This window comes from Mustelus asterias, chromosome 17 (genome assembly GCF_964213995.1).
Source record: "Mustelus asterias chromosome 17, sMusAst1.hap1.1, whole genome shotgun sequence".
NCBI lineage: Eukaryota > Metazoa > Chordata > Chondrichthyes > Carcharhiniformes > Triakidae > Mustelus > Mustelus asterias.
In genome coordinates this window covers 47,558,580-47,579,826 of record NC_135817.1, presented here as the reverse complement: position 1 = coordinate 47,579,826, position 21,247 = coordinate 47,558,580, and the positions used below count along the sequence as shown (strand labels likewise).

At 40.4% G+C, this 21,247-nt stretch overlaps 1 protein-coding gene across 5 annotated transcripts in view; it reads left to right on the top strand.

Annotated features, from left to right (window-relative positions):
• Positions 1–14,122, top strand: part of bcor (BCL6 corepressor) — a 232,448-nt gene extending 218,326 nt beyond the window's left edge. For all 5 annotated transcript variants that reach the window (XM_078232580.1, XM_078232579.1, XM_078232578.1 and 2 more), the window contains 5 exons: positions 3,167–3,333; positions 4,497–4,642; positions 8,642–8,719; positions 11,233–11,380; positions 12,882–14,122. In XM_078232580.1, coding sequence (XP_078088706.1) covers positions 3,167–3,333; positions 4,497–4,642; positions 8,642–8,719; positions 11,233–11,380; positions 12,882–13,170 — 828 coding nt within the window. In that variant the 3' untranslated portion in view covers positions 13,171–14,122. The remainder of the gene's footprint in view (positions 1–3,166; positions 3,334–4,496; positions 4,643–8,641; positions 8,720–11,232; positions 11,381–12,881) is intronic.
• The last annotated feature ends 7,125 nt before the right edge of the window (positions 14,123–21,247 follow it).

Below are 21,247 nucleotides of genomic sequence, written 5' to 3'. Positions count from 1 at the left end.
ATGTACAAGACAGCAGTGAGACCAGCCTTATATAGTACAGCAACTTGGGCAATGTCTAGAGAGGAACAGCGACTGGATACTAATGAAATGCAGATGTTGAGATGGATGTGTGAGTAACAAGATCAGGAACCAGCATATCTCGAAGATTGTGGGATCATTGAAGAAAGTAGCTAACAAACAATTGAAATGGTGTGGTCACCTGTTGCGGGGGGGGGGGGGGGGGGGGGAGAGAGAGAGAGAGAGAGAGAGAGAGAGAGAGGAAACATGATGAGCAAGTGATGGAAATGGAACTGCCAGGAAGAAGGAGACAAAGAAGGTCTAGACTAGGTGGAATAATGCTGTGGCGAGAGATTTGAACACAGTGGGATTGGAAGAAGAATGACGGGAAGAAATGAAAGAGAGTGATCGACCAGCATTGTGGCAATCCCAAGTAAAATGGGAGAAACTGAAAGAGGAAGACTGAGAGCTGTAATGATTAAAATATTCTGCTAGTGAACAGACATTTTCAAATCTCTATTAACCTTTCAAGAGTAGCATGTCATTGATGGTTTGAGTCAAAAAATGATCTCTGAGCATAAAGACAGAGTAGACCATTCAGCCTTCCAAAAAGTTCATGGTTGATCTGTACTTCGACTCCATTTATCCATCTTTGGTTTATATTTCTTTAGACCCTCATCTAACAAAAATCTATCTTTTCATAGTAGTAACTTGCAAGGCAACATAACTTGCCTTCCTTCCGGCTCTTTGACTATGTGGGGCACTTCCCTCGTTGTCTCTTTCCCTGCTCTGGGACTTCTCTGGTTCCCGATAAATTCGACACACAGAATATCCCAGAATTAAAATTATGTTGGCCCTTCCTGGGCCGTTTTTAACTTTACCGGCATGGCTTTGGCCACGTTACATTCAAGCAGCTCTCATTCGATGATTAAGGGGTTTATTTCACCCCTTTAGACCTCTGACTATTCCCCAGCCTTGTGAATTCCTATTGATTTCCACTGGCTGGTGTTGGCCTCTTTTCTTTCACTGGCTAGCACTTTGCTGTCAGCCAAATCATTTCCAAGGAAATTGATTCCTGCTACTGGAAGTTCAGTGACGATTCCTACTGTCACAAGACCTGAAACAAGTTTACACTCAAGGTGGACTTTATGGAGGGGTGCAAACACTGATCCTCCTCCCACTCCACTGATCAGTGCTTTAATCTTCAGGGAGGACAGGTTTTCTTTTTGGGGGGTGGTGGGGGTAGGCTTACATTTACCTCCAACATTAGGTATTGAGTGGCCCCTGTGCCCCAGAGCAGTACAGTGGACTTGCTCACATTTTGGGATGGATAGGGGGATACACAGGAATAGGAACAGCAATAAGCATTCTATATGATCATGGCTGACTAGACACTTCAGTGCTTTTTACACACACTATCCCCATAACTCTCTAAGTTATTGCGAATCAGAAATCTATTAATCTACCTTAAACATACTCAATGACTGAGCTTCCATGGCCCTCTGTGATAGAGAATTCCAAAGATTCACAACTCTCTGTGTAAAGAAATTTCTCTTCATCTCGGACACAAGTGGCTTTCCCTTATGTTGAAATTGTGCCCCATGTTTCTAGAATCACAAACCGATGGAAAGGCCTTGCCTGCATCTACCCTGTCTATTCCTTACCCTGAAAGGAAAAACTCTGAAAACTCTCTGGGAGTTTGTCCAGCTCCAACATAGTACCATGCTCTCCAAGGGGCAAGTTTCTGCAGCGAGAGTTCTGCCTGTTCTGTCGGATATGTTTCAATTGGATCAGTTCACGTCTCTTCACTTTGCTACACCATTTTAACGGTACCTTCCTAGCTATAGCTTTCAGTTGCTCTGTGCAAAGGGGCACTAATGTTTCACCATTCAGGTCTTCTTGTTTGACCCACAACTGGTGACATTTTCTTAGTGTTAGAGAAAAGGAATTTGCTGTGAAAAGTTCCTGTGTTTTAAAATTTGTTCCTGCCATCAGGTTTTGGGCTTTCAGTTGATTCTTGTATCAAATTTGGCTCATGTCTTAAAGTTGGACTCTGGTCAGACACAAATGAATGATCCCAGATTTGAGCTCCCAATTTCTGTTACTGACAGGAGGACAGCTAATTTAAACAGCACTAATTTTTCATCTCACTACCCACCCATAAACAGGAAGGTATTTTTATTTGTTTCCCTGTTTATAAATGGTGCCACATTTCCCAATCCCTTGGTTTGGTGCAATCCAATTTTCTATTAGTAGCCTCACCGCAAACTGGAGATGGGATGAACTCAAAGGGTTAGTCTATTTACAAACACTCAAAATGCAGAACATCCCGCTTGTATTAAAATATTAAAGAAAGGATAGAGAAAAGAACAATTTATCGTACCTCTGAATCATGCAAAGACATATTGTTGCACATGGGTTCCAAAGTCCAGACCAAAGTCCAATGAGGTATTTTTTTACCGAGGTTGGTGGGTTGAAACCAGATGCTGGATAATTCACTTTTCTGGAAGTGTTAAACTCACACAATGAAATGGGAACCCAGGGCTGAATAGGTCTTGAAGGCAATGGTACAGGCTTCCAGCAGCAGCAAGGTAGATGGGGCCAGGTGTCCAACCTGAACCAGGACTCCTTCAGTGTAGCCTGTTCGTCAGACTTTGTTTTTAGGTTGTCTAGCTGACTGCTCCAAACTGGTATGTATTGTTGTGAAATTAGGAGAGACAATGATACCAGAAACATGTCTATAATGGAGTTTCCTGGCTCAGGATGCAAATGCCTTGCTTGGTTTATTAGAAAAGACTGTGTCGAGGTTGTTGGTGTTAAACTTGTATGCCAACAACCTCTTCAATTGTACGATTAAACATTTGAAAATTGACATTACTATATTGCGAGAAGCAGCCTCGTTATTTGCTAACCAAAATATTATTTCTGTTTTCACAAACCGCTTAGAATTTATTTGTGCATGATGCTTTATATGGCTTTTGTTTTGATGTTGAAATATTATTCCATTAAAACAGCCTCTGTCGCAGTGTGAGATTGGGGGCAATTTTGTAAATACATTTGCAATTGAAATAAAGTGAAGAAATAGGGTTTTCGTGTCACTTGTATCAACTAATCTGGCACCTGTTTCATGTGATGCAAATTAATCCATTAATCTTTTTTTCTTTCTTAGGAAGTAGTACTCTACTGTTTAGAGAACAAGGTTTGCGATGTAAATCATCGTGATAATGCAGGTTATTGTGCTTTGCATGAAGCCTGTGCCAGAGGATGGCTCAGCATTGTATGCCACCTTCTAGAACATGGAGCTGATGTCAACTGCAGTGCTCAGGATGGAACAAGGTATTTATTTCCTTGGCTTACTGGGGTCACCTCATTAAATTGGATGAGATTCCTTTGTGCTCAGTCAGTCCATGAAACTAAGCTGTGTGATGGGTACTCAAGATAGAGCACTGAACTGCTAGATTCAAATTTTAATTTTGACTCTTCGTTAACTATCTAAGCAACTGATGTCCATGGTTTCCAGTATTCCAGAGAATTTGATAAAACTGGAATTAATCTATACCGTTTAAGCAAATTCCTTAATTTGATTAAGGAAATTTGGCGCTTTAGCTTTTTTTCTGCCATTTGTATTTTGCCTTCCCAAATCTCCTTTTGGTGCTTTTTGTTTTACTTACCAAGTCAGTGTGTTGAGATTTAAGGTGATTAGTAGAAGGATTAGAGGGACATGAGAAAAAACCTTTTCACCCAGAAGGTGGTGGACACCCCGAATTCACTGCCTGAATTGGTGATTAAGGCTGAAATGCTCAACTCAACTAAAAGGTACCTGAAGGACTGTAACCTGCAAGGCTATAGGCCAGGTACTGGGAAGTGGGATTAAAATGAGCGGCCAGTTTATTTTGTTTTCTCTTTTTTGGCCAGCACAGGTGCAATAGGCTGAATGGCCTTTTCCTGCACCATAACCTTTCTATGGAGATCAAGGAAATGAATGTTGAAAGCAGCGAGGTTCAACATCAAGTACCTCAGCAAATGCCCTGCTCAGTATTTCAATGAGTCATACGAATTAGGCAAGTCTATGTATTCAGTGCTTCCATGCTCTGGCTGAGCAACTGCATTGAGCTGCAACCCTGTTTCTCCAATTTGTGCTCCCGTTGAGTGCAGCTCCCTGCTAGGTACTGAGTACTGCTGAGTCTATCACTGTGGATGTATATACACAATGGAATGTTGGCACTCTATTCAACCATCAGCATCTAAACAGAAGCCAATCTAGTCTGCACTTGAACCTCCTGGGGAATAAAATTCATCACCCAGGGTCTCATGGCAATCTGCTATTCATTGATCCTTACTGAAAAAGTGCAAAGTTACTAATGAGATTGGTTTCTGCTGTAATGTCCTTCTGGTTGAATGGTGTTCCAAAATTCACTGCCTATAATCCTACAATTCTCTATATACGTAGGAATTGCACTTGTACTTTACTATCAGATTAAGGTTTGTTTTTATTGTAGGCCTATTCATGATGCAGTAGAAAATGATCACTTGGAAGTGGTTCGGCTCTTGCTTTCATACAGCGCTGATCCAACCCTGGCCACATACTCTGGTCGTACTATTCTAAAGATGGCACACAGTGAAGTGATGGAAATGTTTCTCACAGGTACGTTCAAACTCGAATTGTTAACCCCTTTCAATCTGGGCATTTCAATTAATTTCATTGTGGGGCACTTTTCAGCTAAACTCTGAAATTGCTTTTGATATATATTTCGTAGCACAATGGTGAAAAGTATGAAAGTCATTTGAATTAGCAAATTATCACAAATACGGTTACATTTTTGATTAGCTAGCTCATTTTGACAACAATAACTAAATTCAATTTTGAATGAAACCCAAGATGGCTGACTGTAATGCATGGTGACAGTTTATTTGAATAAAAAATTCCCCCCTTTATTTTGAGTTAATGTTTTAGCGTTAAAGCATTAATGTTATAGAATATAAGTATCCACAATGTGTAAAAACAAAAATCTGTAATTGTCAGTTTGACTTGATAGATTAGCTGTTCAAGAGCCACTCCAGGATTGGAACACACATTTCAGGATGATTCACGTGCAGTACTGAGGGATTGCTGCATTGTTAGAGATGCCTTTCAAATGTTAAACTGGGATTTCACCTGGGGATTCAGGTTGCTGAAAAAATATCCTATTCACTATTTACTTGGAAAAAAAAACAGGTTAAAAATCCCACAACCAGCACTTGCAAGATAGATTAACTGGTCATTTATCTAATTACTGATTGTGGGAGCTTGCTGTGCTCTAACTATTTGCCACGTTTGTCTAAACAGAATATACTGGGCAGCACGGTGAAGCAAAGTGGCACTTTAGTTCGCACTGCTGCATTACAGCACCATGGACCTGGGAGTTCGAGCCTTGGGTGACTCTGGTTTCCTCCCACAGTCAAATGATGTGTAGGTTAGGTGGATTGGCCATGCTAAATTTCCCCTTAGTGTCCCAAGATGTGTAGGTTAGGGGGATTAGCAAGGTAAATGCATGGGTTATGGGGATTGGGCAAGGGGTGGGGTAAAATGCTCTGTCAGAGAGTTGGTGCAGACTCGATGGGCTCAATGGCCTCCTTCTGCACTGTTGAGATTCTATGACTCTATGATTTTAAAATTAATTAACGTGTTGTCCTGGAAGTGCTACATAAATTATCACCTATGAGTTAACTTAGTTACTACTTAGTCATTATTAATCACTGTTGAATCAGTTAATAGAGGTCAGTCTGGTGATAATGCAGTTGCAGCACAATGACATTGGGAGCACTGCACCAGAGTTAATACGAGGTCACCTATTTGGCATTGAAGTACAGATCTGCTGATGCATTGAATGTGATGTACTGGGAAGATGAATGCTCATGGAAGGATTTATAAAATGGCAGGTTGTTCAAGTGGCCAGAATAAGAAGTATTAATGTACATGATTCTGTCCATATGGTGAACAGACCAACTGCATATTGATGGAGTGGGAGGGAAGGACATTGGAAATGGTGCTATGCATTAATGCATTTGTGCCATCAATAGAGCCATGAAATTTTGGAAATTGAAACTGACTGTGAAAATATATATCTTTCTCCGGTAGGGTTTTTTCCCCCAAGTGGAGGAATTGATTTATGGATAATTGTGGGTAAAATGGGCTTCTATAACATGCATGATGCAACTGTACACTGCCGGTTAGGAGATTTTGAAGATAGTTAAGAACCGCACTGATGTTACCTGCAAGTATGTCACAAAACCCCAAAGGATAACTTGAAGCACTGGTTTTAGTGATGTATATTTGTTTGGAATAATGTGAAAAACAATACAACTCAGTGAGGAACCAGTCCAGTCATTTTGTAAACAATCAATAAAGAATATTTATTAAAATAAAAGAAAAACACAAGACAAGAAAGACTGATTTTACACTGACACGTAAATATATTAATAACTAAATGCACCATTTTATCTGAAATTATCTCTGGTTCCCAAACTGTACCCACATTCCCTGAACTCACCGAGGCACCTCTTTTTTTCCAAAACAACATCCGATTTAGTAACTCTATAAGTCAAATCCAAATATAAGTTACCACAGAATAACACTTAGAGGACCAAGTCTGGGAAAATGTATTTTCCCGGTTCTAAGTGTGAGATGGAACAGGCCTCTGTGGCTCTGAGCACAGATGGAACTGGCCTCTCTGAAGATTAGATGGAGGTGGCCTGTCTGGCTGTTGGATAGAAAACTAGCCGTTTTCTCCAATGAGGATGATAGCAGTTATACTGTTCAGTCTCTTTGATATTCCACCTATTGTTTCTGCTGTCTACATTTCTCAAATTCCTTGCCTTTAAAAGTTATATCCCCACTGATCCAGTAAACAATTTTCCTCTTATGGCAATTCACCTCAATTTCTCTAGACACCTGCTAACCTTGTTACTTGCCTGTTATTTTGTTTTCATCTCGAATTCAGCTGTTAACCTCATTAACTTCCCAAATCCTGCCAGGATATACCCAATTGTTATTAGAAAGAACCCAATGGTGTACCAGTTCAGGAAGCTGTTACTGTAACAGGCATCTACACAGCAATCCCTGTCCTATGGTTGCTTTGCATATCTGCTGTAGGGATGTGCACAGATTTGTGACGTTCTCCTTAAGGACTCATATTCTTCACATGCAGGAGTCACCAAACTGTCCTGGTACAATAACCTGACTCCATAGAGAAAGGTGGCAGCATTAAGATAGGACCTAACAAGCTGTCAAAGATGCAAATGCATCTGTCTGGTATCCTTTCCATAAATTTCATCTTCCTTGTCAAACCATTGTAAATACAGAGAAAACTGTATATCTCAAAAGGAATGAGCAGGCTCAGTAGATGTCTGAAACATTTACAAAGTTGCCTCAGTATTGTTCTTGTGCCCTGAAGCAGTTAAATATATTATACACACAAACCCATGCACAGGTGTGTGTGTGTTTGTGTATGTAAAGTCTAAACTCTCATTTGGAATTAATCAATGAAAGTCTGCTCAGATTCCAATCAGTCTCATTTAAATGATGAATTGAATCAAAATTATTTCTGAGAGTGGTCCTATTCAACAAAACTGAAATGTTGATTTTGAAATGTCTGAACTTCAATTATTGCACAGACCCTGTTTTATTTTAGCTTGAAATAAATGCAGAATTAGTAGGGATTCTAAATGCAGTTATTTTACCTCAAGGCATACTTTAATGGACATATCCTCAGGCATTCTTAAAAATACATGCATTATCTCTTTAGAAACTCACTTTCGGGCTAGGTACTAAAACCTGATGATTCTCAGTTCCTGCCACCCCTTCTCCTCCCAGCAGCTCTGCTAAAAGTAATTTGTGACATAGGCTGCTGAGAGCTGAGTGTAAGCAAAGAAACAAGCTGCCTCAGAAATGTCACAAAAAATGGCGCACTACTTTCTATGTAATTATATCTTACATGTGAACGTACAAAAATGACAGACAGGAAAAGTTCATCTGATCCATCTAGCCGCATATAATGCACGAGGAATTGCGCATTATGCAGCAGACCCTCCCTAATCCACTCACTGAAGCCATGTAAATATCTGGGCGATGTGAATAACCAAGTTTTTTTAAAAAGCCATTCTGGGCTGGGGCTAGGTTGGGGAGTTTTGGGGGTGAGGGGTGGGGCAGAGAAATCTGTGACAAAATGAACATTTTAATATCAGGTCCAATACACCGATAAATTTATTTTTACAACTGGCTATTCACAACAGTAAGGTGGCACAGTGGTTAGCACTGCTGCCCCACAGCACCACGGACCCGGGTTCAATTCCGGCCTCGGGTGACTTGACTGTGTGGAGTTTGCACATTCTCCCTGTGTCTGCGTGGGTTTCTTCCGGGTGCTCCAGTTTCCTCCCACACTCCGAAGAATGGTCTCCTTCGGCACTGTAGGGATTCGATGATAAACTTTGGCCTTGCATCATTGCTGGATCAGCCTTTTGCAATCTCAAACTGCACAGTTGGGATACGGCACATTTCAGTGCCATGTTTTGTTAACGTTTTATATACTGTATGACACAACTACACTGAGCAGGTGATCTGCCGTCAGTGTTTTGACCAATTTGTGTGTTTTTATTCCTCCTCCAGAGTATTTTGCTGACTTGCAAGGTCGAAGCAGTGATGACCCTGGTTTGTGCTGGGATTTCTATGGCAGCTCTGTGTGTGGTGAGTGATACCCTTATGCAAACTCCTATACGGGGAAAGGGAACACTGTAATTGCAGCAAAAAAAAAACAGCATTCTTAAAATAAAGTAAAAAGCTCTGTACTAATAAAGCTATGATGAATTGAATTAAACCAATTTCATTCCACAATAACAAATTTGCCGATATGTAGTCTATTTAATGGGTCTTATTTTAATTTGCATCTGTTTTTGTGACTGTTTGTTTGAAGAAGAGTGTTCCCTAAAAGTAGAATGTCTCTAATTTATTGAATTATAAAGGGTATATTTAGTCTACTAGTTGAATGCTGCAATTCCAACTCAACAAACCGAAGTTTGAATCCTAGTTTCATTTGTCTGAAGAACACATTTTCTGCTATCTGCTGCACTACCTGAGAAGGAAGGGAAAACTGATCAGGAAAGGGGGAAAAAGTAAATTTCATGTACCAAATGCAACTCCTTGCAAGTCAGGAAAGGAATTCTGCTCTACAGCAAAAGGGCAAATTTTACATACAATTTGAAAGGAGGAAAGTTAGAGGTGGAAGGATGTATTACAAAGACTGTCCCAAATAATCACTCCAAAACATCAACTTGTACTCAGCCTGACAAAAAGTGTGAAGTGGTGTTCTACAGGGACTGATGCTGAAACCCTTGTCGTTCACCATTTTTGTAAACAGTTTGGACTCTGGAACCAGAAGTACAATTTCAAAATTTGTGTACAATTTTGGGATTACAGTTAATGAAGTTGAGGACTGCAGCAAAATATAAGATGATGCTGCCTGGGAATTTGTTGGATTTTTGACGGCAAACCATCAACATTTGCCAGTCCTATCCCTTTGAATCTAACCATTGTTTCAGATTTAACGCAAGCACAGATTAAAACAAAAATCATGACGTTGTGGTCAATCATTCACTGCTGTGCAACAGACTGCACAGTGGACAACCCCCACAGAGCCAACAAACAGTGGAATCAATGAATCTGGAACACACCTCCTGTTCTTTTGCTCTCGTGTTGCTGTTATGAACAATGGAGTGTAAACAGCTTTTTTAACAGCGATCTGAGTAATAATTACTGCTGACCCTAAAAAAAAAATTATATTTCTGGAATGTTGCTAAATTACTCCACTATAATTACTAGACTTTTTAACTAATAATATTTACTTTAAAATTAGTTAATTATGTTTCAGTTTCTACCTTACTCCCATGTATAGGTTTCCATTTTTATTTTGCAGTCTGTAAAGCCTTTTGCACTCTGTAAAACCATTAAGTGTTTCTATTGTTAGTGTTTTTCATTTCCTGGTTAGCTGTTCTGCGAGACTTCTTTAATGCTTGTACAGCTTGATGGCATCATTGCAGATCTACACTGGGAATTCCCATTAAACTATGTGGCAATCAGTTGTACATCGAGAGAGAGATAAAATTCTCACCACAGAGATCAGTAGATCTTTCAGTGAGGCTTTCTTCAAAGTCAGCAGCGAGTGATCATACATCACCATTGATCACAAAATCTAGTCCATTAATATATTTGCAGAATGGGTGTATAATTTGCAGATGAACTTGAATTTTGATAAGTGTGAGGTGACACATCTTGACAGGGAAAAAGCAGAGGCCACTTATCCTTGGATAATGCAGAGATCACATTATCGTTGGAATAAGTGTCTAAATGGGGTAAGCCAAGGTATGTGTGGGTATAGATGCATATCGCAAAGTAGCAATGTGGATTAATATGGCTATAAAAATACGATACATTGGGCCCCATTTCTGGAGGGAACTTGAATAAGTAATTTGGCTCAAAGGTGTGTGTGGACCCACATCACAGTTTATCTGAATTGTGTGTCGTGCTGATAACTATTGAGAGGACTTCAATCAGGGAAATAAAACACTAAACATGGGAATCTTGCATTTTGACTTGAAATTTTCACAGCTATACAAAAGATTTCAAATTTAAATGATTACTGATTTGTTGTGCATAAATCTTTGAGTTGAGGTTTGCAGAAACACTTGAAAGCAGTCATGTGAGTTGAGACAGCAATGTTGCTGTTTTGGGCAGAGGATGTCCATCAGCCTAAAGACGGAATAGCTTAACAGCTGTTTTCTGGGTGGAACTGCCAATGGCCAGTTGAGAGCTGATTCAACTCCTCTCATTCATTACAAGTTGGTTTGAATGTTAACTAGCTTTTTGAATTTGAAATGGGAGGCAGGCCCCAGATGCCTGATAAGTGCACCTTGTCCCTTGCTGGTGGGATTTTAACAATATGACTTGCTTGAATGTGAGTTGTGAATGCCACAAAAGTTATTGTTATTTGGATTATTTGTTTTATTAGTTAATTAATACTGTAAACATTAAAGCCTTGTCTATATATGACAGAAACCCTTTTTTAAATGGTCTGCTATATGGTTAAAATATATTCTGTACTGATGCTGTTGAAAAATGTAAGTTTATGCATTATAACTTGACAGGCACAAATGAATGGTTTATTCTCTTCTGCAAATAATCTTTAGTGTCTTTTGTGGTTTCAGAACCAGTAGAAGAGTCTGGCTTTGATGTCTTGGCTAATCCACCAGGCCTGAGTGATGAGGAAGAGGAGTACGATGATGTTTTGGAATTTGAGTTTTCAGAAACCCCTCTTTTACCTTGTTACAACATTCAGGTCTCACTCTCTCAGGGGTATGTATTCTGGATAGCCAAATAATCAAGATAGTTTATCAGAACCTGTCAGTATATATGGACAGCCAATATGTGACATTGAAAGACACGCTGAGAAAAATCCAACTAGCTTTCCCTCCCTTCTGTTGACTTGGAATCCCATCGATGTTCTCTGACAGACATGCTAAACTCACTCCTACACGGAGCTTAATGTAAAAATATGAGCTGGTTCAAAGTTGAAACTTAAGTAAATGGTTCAGATACCACCTTAAACACTCACTCCCTCCACCATCGATGTGCAGTGGCAGTAGTTTGTACCATCTATAAGATGCACTGCCGCAACTCAGCAAGGCTCCTTTGACAGCACCTTCCAAACACATGACCCCCCACCACCTAGAAGAACAAGGGGAATGGACATATGGGAAACATCACCACCTACAAGTTTCACTCCAATCACAATCTATCCTAACTATTACCTCTCCTTCACTATTGTTGGGTTAAAATCCTTGAACTCCCTCCCTAACAGCACTGTGGGTGTGCCTACACCACATGGACTGAAGCAATTCAAAAAGGCAAATTACCTTTTTAAGACCATCTATGAACGGACAGTAAATACTGGCCTTGTCAGCAACATGCGCATCCCCATAAATTTTTTTTTGTGCTGGATGTGGACGTTGCTGGCTGGGCCAGCATTTATTGCCCAAACCTAAGTGCCCTCCATTTCAGAGGGCATTTATGAGTCAACCACATTGCTGTGGACCTGAAGTCACATGTACGCCAGATCAGGTAAGGATGGCAAATTTCCTTCCCATACTGACAATAGTGGACCAAATGTGTTTTTATGACAATCGACAATGGTTTCACAATCATCGTTCGACTTTTAATTCCAGATTTTTATTGAATTTGAATTGTGCCATCTGCTGTGGTGCAATATATAAAATACAAGGGTTGTATTCAATGCTTTTAGAAATATATATAAATCGCATTCTACTCCTTAATGCATACACACAGATTCACTTGTTTTATCCCATTGGTTTCAATATATATTTTTCACTTGTTTCTGTAACATTTTCTTCATTGCATTTTTCACACCACACTTTGGTGATAATGCCCTCCTTAGGGAACAGTTTGTTCTCTGTTTCACCATGGGTAATGTGCTTAAAAAATATATAATTAATTACAGAAACTGTAAAGTGTAATGCGTCATTAGAAATGTATGTTTCAAACATTATGACATAAGTGCATGATATTGATCATGTATTAGTTGAAACATGCAAGTTTTGTTTGGAACAAGTTAGATTCATTAAAAGCTTGAGAATAGCACTTTAAAAACTGTTATTTTAAATGAAGATATTTTGGTTCCAGATGTCAACTTATCAAATGGACAGAAAATATTAAGCTCAATTTTATAAGTGATGTTGAGTTAATAGACGAACTTCAATGCTGCAAGACCATTCTTACAATTCAGAGACCGTAAAACTCATATAAAACTTGCAATGTTTTTTTTCCTTCTCCATGACAGTCGCCGGAACTGGCTGCTATTAAATGATGTACTACGGCAACTGAAGGTGTCAGCCCGCGTCTTTCGCTCCTCATTCCCTCACATTGAAAATCCCACCATTTCAGAGGCAGAGTTCTACAGACAGGCTTCTGTGAGCCAACTTTTTACCTACCCAGAGAATTTTAAAACTCATGACATTGACAATAAAGGAACACTGGAGCTAGTGGAATTCACAAGCGAACTTCAAGAACTGTTGGGATCATCTGTCACGTACCTATACGCTGACAATGAGATTGAAACGTACAATTAACTGCTAAAGGACTAGGTCACATATTGGCTGCTGATCCTTAATTATGGCCTACATTCAAGAAAAACAAAACTGTGTAAATGATGTAAACGATGTGTTATTTCATGGATCGTTGTGTTTGGAAAAAAAAAACACTATTCTGAATACTAAATGACAGCGTTGTCTATGTTCTTGTATATTTGAAAGCCAGGATTCCATTTTGGATGAACTTGTGAATTTTTCAAACAGAAATCTCCCTGTTTATAATTTTTTTTGTATGCTGTCTGTTTCTTATCTTTCTGTAAATGTAATTTTCTGCTTTTTGGCAGGTAGCCCAAATTAGGAACTTTTTTCCTGGCACACTGCATATGTAAACACATTCATTTGATTGTTATTTTATTTTGTTTTTTTTAAAGAAGCACTGATTTTTAAGATGGTGTCCACTTTCAGATCCTGTGGCCCCTGTCACGTGATCTGTTTAAGAGGCTTGGTTGCGTTGAGGCACTTCACTTTATTGTTTACAAAGTTACCTGTCGTGGTCAGGTACACTTGTAAGATAATGAAAACTGTATCCTTGGGTCAGAAGGGCTCTGACTCGGATTCACTTTTAGATAACCACACTCAGACATCACCCAGTCCTTTATACATACATATATGTAACATGTTTTACATTTTTGCTTTTATTTAAAATGAATTTAAAATATTTTTTCTGTACTTTGTACAAAAAAATTATGAAATTTAAAATTTTAGAGGATTGTACAATAAAAGCTGTTTTGTCAAGAGTGGAGTTATATACCGTGGATGTTGGGGAACTAAATGTTTCTGATAGTTGTATAATATTTTAGAACATCTGTTTAACTTTGTAAGTAAAACTGCTGTATATTTAGGTTTATATTTTACAGTGACTAAAACAATTTTTCCTTAAAACAAAAGCCAAAAAAGGAAATGTCTGGTAATAAAGACATTGTTTGATAAAGGGATATCACTGTGCCATATTACTCACGTGTGCATGTAGATAACAGTTCTTTTTAAATGTAGGAAACATACTACAACACAGGCTAGTTATGTCCTAGGTCCATATCAACAAATGAAAGATGCCATGTCTTTGGAAGATCTACTTTCTTGGCCCCTCCTCATTTTCTCCTTTCTTCTAAGTGTTTTCACTTTTCTAAAAAAAACCTCATCTCCATTGGGTGCCCTGGGCCTGAGCTCATTGGGCGTGGGATTATTTGAATAGCAATTCATTCTTTTGATGCTCTGGTGTGATGTATTAAAATATTTGTCCCTCTGAGGCTGTTTCTTTTTAATTGGAATCAATTCCATCTATCCTGTGTGGCAATTTTTATCATAACTATGTCAACCAGCTTATGCTCATTCACTAATCTAGTGACTTCTTCAAAAGAAGTCCATCAAGTTTGGAAGACCCAGTCTTCTTTTCCAGAAACCCAAGTTGAAAATTTCTAATAGCTCCTTCCCTTTCCCGAGCATCACTCAGAATGTCTTCAAGCGTCTTCTGTTTGAGTAGCGGCAGGATGGTGGAATAAAGGGCATCCCACACCTGGAACATGGGCATCATCCACAGGCCAAAAGACAGATGTGAAATAACCATCTAACAGCACTGCAAAACCTGGAAATCATTTTGAATCTGTGCTAAAGATCAAATAAGGCTTTCATGGCTGAAAAAACTTTTGCTATTACAACAATTATATACCATCTTGGTTCGCAACGGTCTCTTACATTTTTCTCTGACAACTGCTTTTGTCCCCCTTGGTTGCAATTGATCCATAAATGATAACCTGATAATTAACCATATGATGAGATGAATCTGACTTGGATAAACATATCTAAGCAACGTTGTATTCAGCGTTTTGAAGAAAAATGGCAACAGCACTAAATATGTTGGCATCTCATTCTGCACCTGCTCCACTTTGCCACTCATCAAATGAAGCCAATATATGAATTCGAGTTAACATAGAAAAATATCTGAAATTAATAGAGGAGCAATTAAAAATGGACATCAAGGAAACATTAGGTGGGAATATGGAAAGCTTGCTTAAATATGTAGGTTTTAAATAGTGTCTTTTAAGGAGAGGTGAATGGGATGGGTGTGAGGTTAGGAAGCAATGTTTGTCTAGGGTTTAGGTGGCAGAAGGCAAGGCCAAAAATGGCAGCAAACTGAAAATGGCACATGAGACCATAGTCAGAATAATGGAAGGTTTCTAGGGCTTGTTGCAATGATAGAGGGGCATGAAAAGAGTTTGAACACAAGAATGAGAATTTTAAATGGAAGCCCATTGGGAGATCTGGAGCAAAGGTAGGTCAGTGAGTATATGAATGAATTGAGAATTGGCAGGGGATAGGATATGGAAAAGCAGAAATTTGATTCTTTTTTTATGTACAGTTGGGTATCCTGTTGGGAAATCTGGTAATGAAATTTTGTACATGCTATTCCTGATTTCAGGAGCTATGAAAGGATTTAATAATGGATCCATTGTTGCTGCAATTACTTTGGATCGCTGCATTCTTATCTTGACTAAAGGTTACGAATAAGCCTCAATAAAGCTATTTTACATCATTTCTACCAGCAATACACAACGGCACGGTGGCACAGTAGTTAGCACTGCTGCCTCACAGCACCAGGGACCCGGGTTCAATTCCCGGCTTGGGTTACTGTCTGTGCGGTGTCTGCACGTTCTCCTGCGTCTCTGTAGGTTTCCTCCGGGTGCTCCGGTTTCCTCCCACAGTCCGAAAGACGTGCGGGTTGGGTGCATTGGCCATCCTAAATTCTCCCTCTGTGTACCTGAGCAGGTGCCAGAGTGTGGTGACTAGGGGATTTTCACAGTAACTTCATTGCAGTGTTAATGTAAGTTTACTTGTGACATGAATAAATAAACTTTAAACCATTTGAATGGCAGGCTACATTCTTTGCATCTGTTGATCTGAATTGAACCGTTCTGATGAATTGCAATACAATTCAAGCTGATGACTTATTTTATTTCACAGGGTGTGGGCATCAATGGTCCAGCAGCATTTATTGCCCATCCCTGATTGCCCTTGAGAAGCTGGTGGTGACCTGCCTTCCTGAGCCACTGCAGTGTATATAATGTGGATACATCCACAGTGCTATTCTAAAGAAAATTCCAGGGTCTCGACCCAGTGACAGTGAAGGAACGGCGATATAGTTCCAAGTTAGGATGTTGGGTAACTTGGAAGGGAATTTGCATGTGGTGGTTTTCCCATGCAACTACTGTCCTTGTTCTTCTAGATGGTAGAGGTTATGGGTTTGGAAGGTGCTGCTGAAGGAGGCTTGATGAGCTGCTGCAATGTATCTTGTAATTGGGTACACACTTGCAACTGTATATTGGTGATGGAGGGAGTAAATATTAAAGGCGGTGGGTGGGGTACCAATCTAGAGGACTGCTTTGTCCTGGTTGCTGTAAAGCCACTTGAGCATTGTTGGAGCTGCACTCATCCAGACAAATAGAGAGTATTCCACCACATTCCTGACTTGTGCCTTGTAGATGGTGGACAGGCTTAGGGGAGTCAGGAAGTGTATTACCCACCGCAGAATGCCAGCCTTTCATCTGCTGTTTTAGCCACAGTATTTATTTGGCTATTCCAGTTTGTGGTCAATGGTAACCCCCAGAATCTTGATAGTGGGGAATTGAGTGATGGCAGTGCCATTGAACATCAAGGGGGGAATTAAAGGCAAAATGCTGCGGATGGAAATCTGAAATCAAAACAGAAAAACTCAGCAGGTCTGGCGGCATCTGTGGAGAGAGAAACACAATTAAGTCCAAATGATTTCTTTAGACTCTTCTTCAAGAGATGGTGATTGGATTCTGTCTTGCTGGAAATGGCCATTGCCCAGAAGTTGCTTGCTGCTTCTCAGCCTAGCCTGAATGTACTGGTCTTGCTACATATGGACATGATACTGAAAATTGTGTAATCATCAGCGAACAACCCCACTTCTGAACTTACAATGATGGGAAAGTCGTGATGAAGCAGCTGAAGATGGTTTGGCCTAGGGCATTACCTGAAGACCACCTACAGCAATATCTTGGGACTGAGATGATTGACCTCCAGCAAGAACAGCCATCTTCCTTTGTGCTAAGCAAAACTTATCACTTAGATTCCAACCAGTGGAGAGTTTTCCTCGATTTCCATTGACTCCAGTTTTGCAAAGGTTCCTTGATACCACACCCAGTCAAACGCTGCCTTGATGTCAAGGGCAGCCACCTTGCCTCTTGAGTTCAGCTCATTTTTCCATGTTTTGGAGAAAACCGTAATGAGGTCAGGAGCTGAGTGGCCCTGGCAGAAACTAAACTGAGATTCTACAAGTAGGTTATTGTCTAAGTGCTCTTGATAGCACTATCAGTGAGACGTTCCATCATTTTACTGAAGATTGAGAGTAGACTGATGGTGCAGTAATTGACTGGGTTGATTTTGTCCTGCTTTTTGTGGGCAACTTTCCTTATTGCCGGGTAGATGCCAGTGTTGAAACTGTGCTGGAACAGCTTGGCTAGGGGCATAGCAAGCTCTGGAGCACAGGTCATTGTACTGTTGCCGGACTGTTCTTAGAGTCCACAGCCTTGGCAATATCCAATGCCTTCAGTCAGTTCTTGATATCATGTTGTGTGAACTGAATTGGCTGAAGACTGGTAATCCTCAGACCTCAGGAGGAGGCTGAGATGGATCATCTACTCAGCCTTTCAGGATGGTGGCAAATGCTACAGCCTTGTGTTTCACTGATGTGCCATACTCCCCCATCTTGGAGGATGGGTATCATAGAATAATAGAAATCATAGAAACCCTACAGTGCAGAAAGAGGCCACTCGGCCCATCGAGTTTGCACCGACCATAATCCCACCCAGGCCCTACCCCCTTATCCATAGAACCATAGAAAATTACAGCTCAGAAACAGGCCTTTTGGCCCTTCTTGTCTGTGCCGAACCATTTTATGCCTAGTCCCACTGACCTGCACTTGGACCATATCCCTCCACACCCCTCTCATCCATGAACCCGTCCAAGTTTTTCTTAAATGTTAAAAGTGACCTTCAGAGTCCTACCATTTACCACTTTATCCGGCAGCTCATTCCACACTCCCACCACTCTCTGCGTGAAGAAGCCCCCCCTAATATTCCCTTTAAACTTTTCTCCTTTCACCCTTAACCCATGCCCTCTGGTTTTTTTCTCCCCTAGCCTCAGCGGAAAAAGCCTGCTTGCATTCACTCTATCTATACCCATCAAAATCTTATACACCTCTATCAAATCTCCCCTCAATCTTCTACGCTCCAGGGAATAAAGTCCCAACCTATTCAATCTCTCTCTGTAACTCAGCTTCTCAAGTCCCGGCAACATCCTTGTGAACCTTCTCTGCACTCTTTCAATCTTATTTACATCCTTCGTGTAACTAGGTGACCACAATTGTACACAATACTCCAAATTCGGCCTCACCAATGCCTTATATAACCTTACCATAACACTCCAACTTTTATACTCGATACTCCGATTTATAAAGGCCAATGTACCAAAGGCACTCTTTACGACCCTATCCACCTCTAACGTCACTTTTAGGGAATTCTGTACCTGTATTCCCAGATCCCTCTGTTCAACTGCATTCTTCAGAGTCCTACCATTTACCCTGTACGTTTTTCTTTGGTTTGTCCTTCCAAAGTGCAACCTCCCTACATATTTACCCGCTAATCCCTCTAACCTACGCATCTCAGGACACTAAGGGGCAATTTTAGCATGGCCAATCAACCTAACCCGCACATCTTTGGACTGTGGGAGGAAACCCACGCAGACACGAGGAGAATGTGCAAACTGCACACAGACAGTGACCCAAGCCGGGAATCGAACCCAGGTCCCTGGAGCTGTGAAGCAGCAGTGCTAACCACTGTGCTACCGTGCCACCCTAAACATTATATTTATGAAACCTCATCTTCTAGTTAGCTGTTTAATTGTCCTCCACTATTCACAACTTCTTATCAAATAATTATAATTTGAAACCCATTGCACACATCCTCTGCCCATTTGAATCCATGACATGTACAGCCTAACATTTAAGACCATTAATCAATGGAGAACCTTTGCAGGGTTTACATTGATAATGCTAATACAAAAACAGCTGCAAGCACATTGCGGGACACACCAACTAAACTCAGATTAAACCAAATCCTAGGATCAATCTTTGTCCTCGTTAAGAATCAAACTCCTACAAAAATTATGATTTTGGCATCTTTACCTATCCTTCTTAGCATTTTGTTTAGCTGGTGAATTAATTGCATCATTCCCAGGGCTGTCATTTACAGAGAGTTGAATTAATGTATACTCATGCACTGTTAACTCAGGTCCCTTGTATTATGTCAAGCTCAGCAATTTAATCCACATCGGCAGATCAGTAGAGTTAGCGTGTTTAAAGTCTAGAGTATTTCCAACTACTTATTCAGCTGAGAGTATCTACCTGTGCAAAACGCGGCCACATTTTTATTTTTCCCATTGAAGGCAACAGAGGAAGTGGGTGAGTGGTAGGAAAGAACTAATTTCAGAATGGAAACTGAATAACACTAGTTTGCATTTTAAATTAAAAATCCATTTTTCTCCTTGCTTCTGTCACATGAAATGAAGGAACAAAAACAAAATACAGAAGCCAAATGATGATCCCTGTGGGTCCTCATCCAGCTGTGGACTTAAATGAGCTTCTGACAGGTACATGAGCAGGGAGTGAGTTGACCTTTTGAGTTTCCCAGCTTCCTGTGGATATGGAGGCAGTACTTCCTCAGCTTGCTGATGGTAATGAGGCAAGTTCCTCATTTTACCTCGGTCATTTGGAGGAGATGCCAAATTTCCCCACAGGCAGTTTGGGAAACACAATGAATCCCTCTAGACTAGTTGCTCTAGAACACAAGAATTCTGAAGAATTACACAACTTAAAATAAATAAGTGAGAACAAAAGCAAGCGCATGAATCACCAGGTAAAGCCATCTTGGGTCTTTTCAAACAGACAGATTTGTAAATAAATAGATGTGAAGCAGTTAAAGTAACTGCTGTAAATATGGGCTATAAAGGTGTTAGCCAATGCCTAATGGCTGGTGTTGGATGGTGTTTTACTTTTTTTTATTCATTTGTGGGACATGGGCGTTGCTGGCTGGCCAGCATTTATTGCCCATCCCTAATTGCCCTTGAGAAGGTGGTGGTGAGCTGCTTTCTTGAAACGCCGCAGTCCATGTTCTGTGGGTTGTCCCACAATGCCATTAGGCAGGAAATTCCAGGATTCTGACCCAGTGATTGCAAAGGAACATCAATATATTTCCAAGTCAGGATGGTGAGTGGCTTAGAGGGGAACTTGCAGGTGGTGGTGTTCCCATTTATCTGCTACCCTTGTCCTTCGAGATGGAAGTAGTTGTGCGTTTGGAAAGTGCTGTCTAAGGATCTTTGGTAAATTGCTACAGTGCATCTTTTAGATAGTACACACTGCTGCTACTGAGCGCCGGTGGTGGAGGGAGTGGATGTTTATGGATGTGGTGCCAATCAAACAGGTTGCTTTGTCCTGGATGGTGTCACGCTTCTTGAGTGTTGTTGGAGCTGCACCCATCCAGGCAAGTGGAGAGTATTCCATCACACTCCTGACTTGTGCCTTGTAGATGGTGGACAGGCTTTGGGGAGTCAGGAGGTGAGTTACTCACCACAGTATTCCTAGCCTCTGACCTGCTCTTGTAGCCACTGTGTTTATATGGTGAGTCCAGTTGAGCTTCTGTTCAATGGTAACCCCAAGGATGTTGACAGTGGGGGATCCAGTGATGGCAACACCATTGAATGTCAAGAGGCAGTCGTTAAAGTGTCTCTTATTGGTGACAGCCATTGCCTGGCATTAATGTGGTGCGAATGTTACTTCCCGCTTGTCAGTCCAAGCCTGGATATTGTCCAGATCTTATTGCATTTGAACATAGACTGCTTCTTCTGTGTCAAGTGCAGCATAATATTTCTCAAAATACATGAACAGCTTTTCAAAATGCCCTTTTCCTTTTTTATCAGATTAGATGAAGTCACTGCTATTATTCAGACTGAAGATTTGAATAGTAAGATTTGCACCTCATTG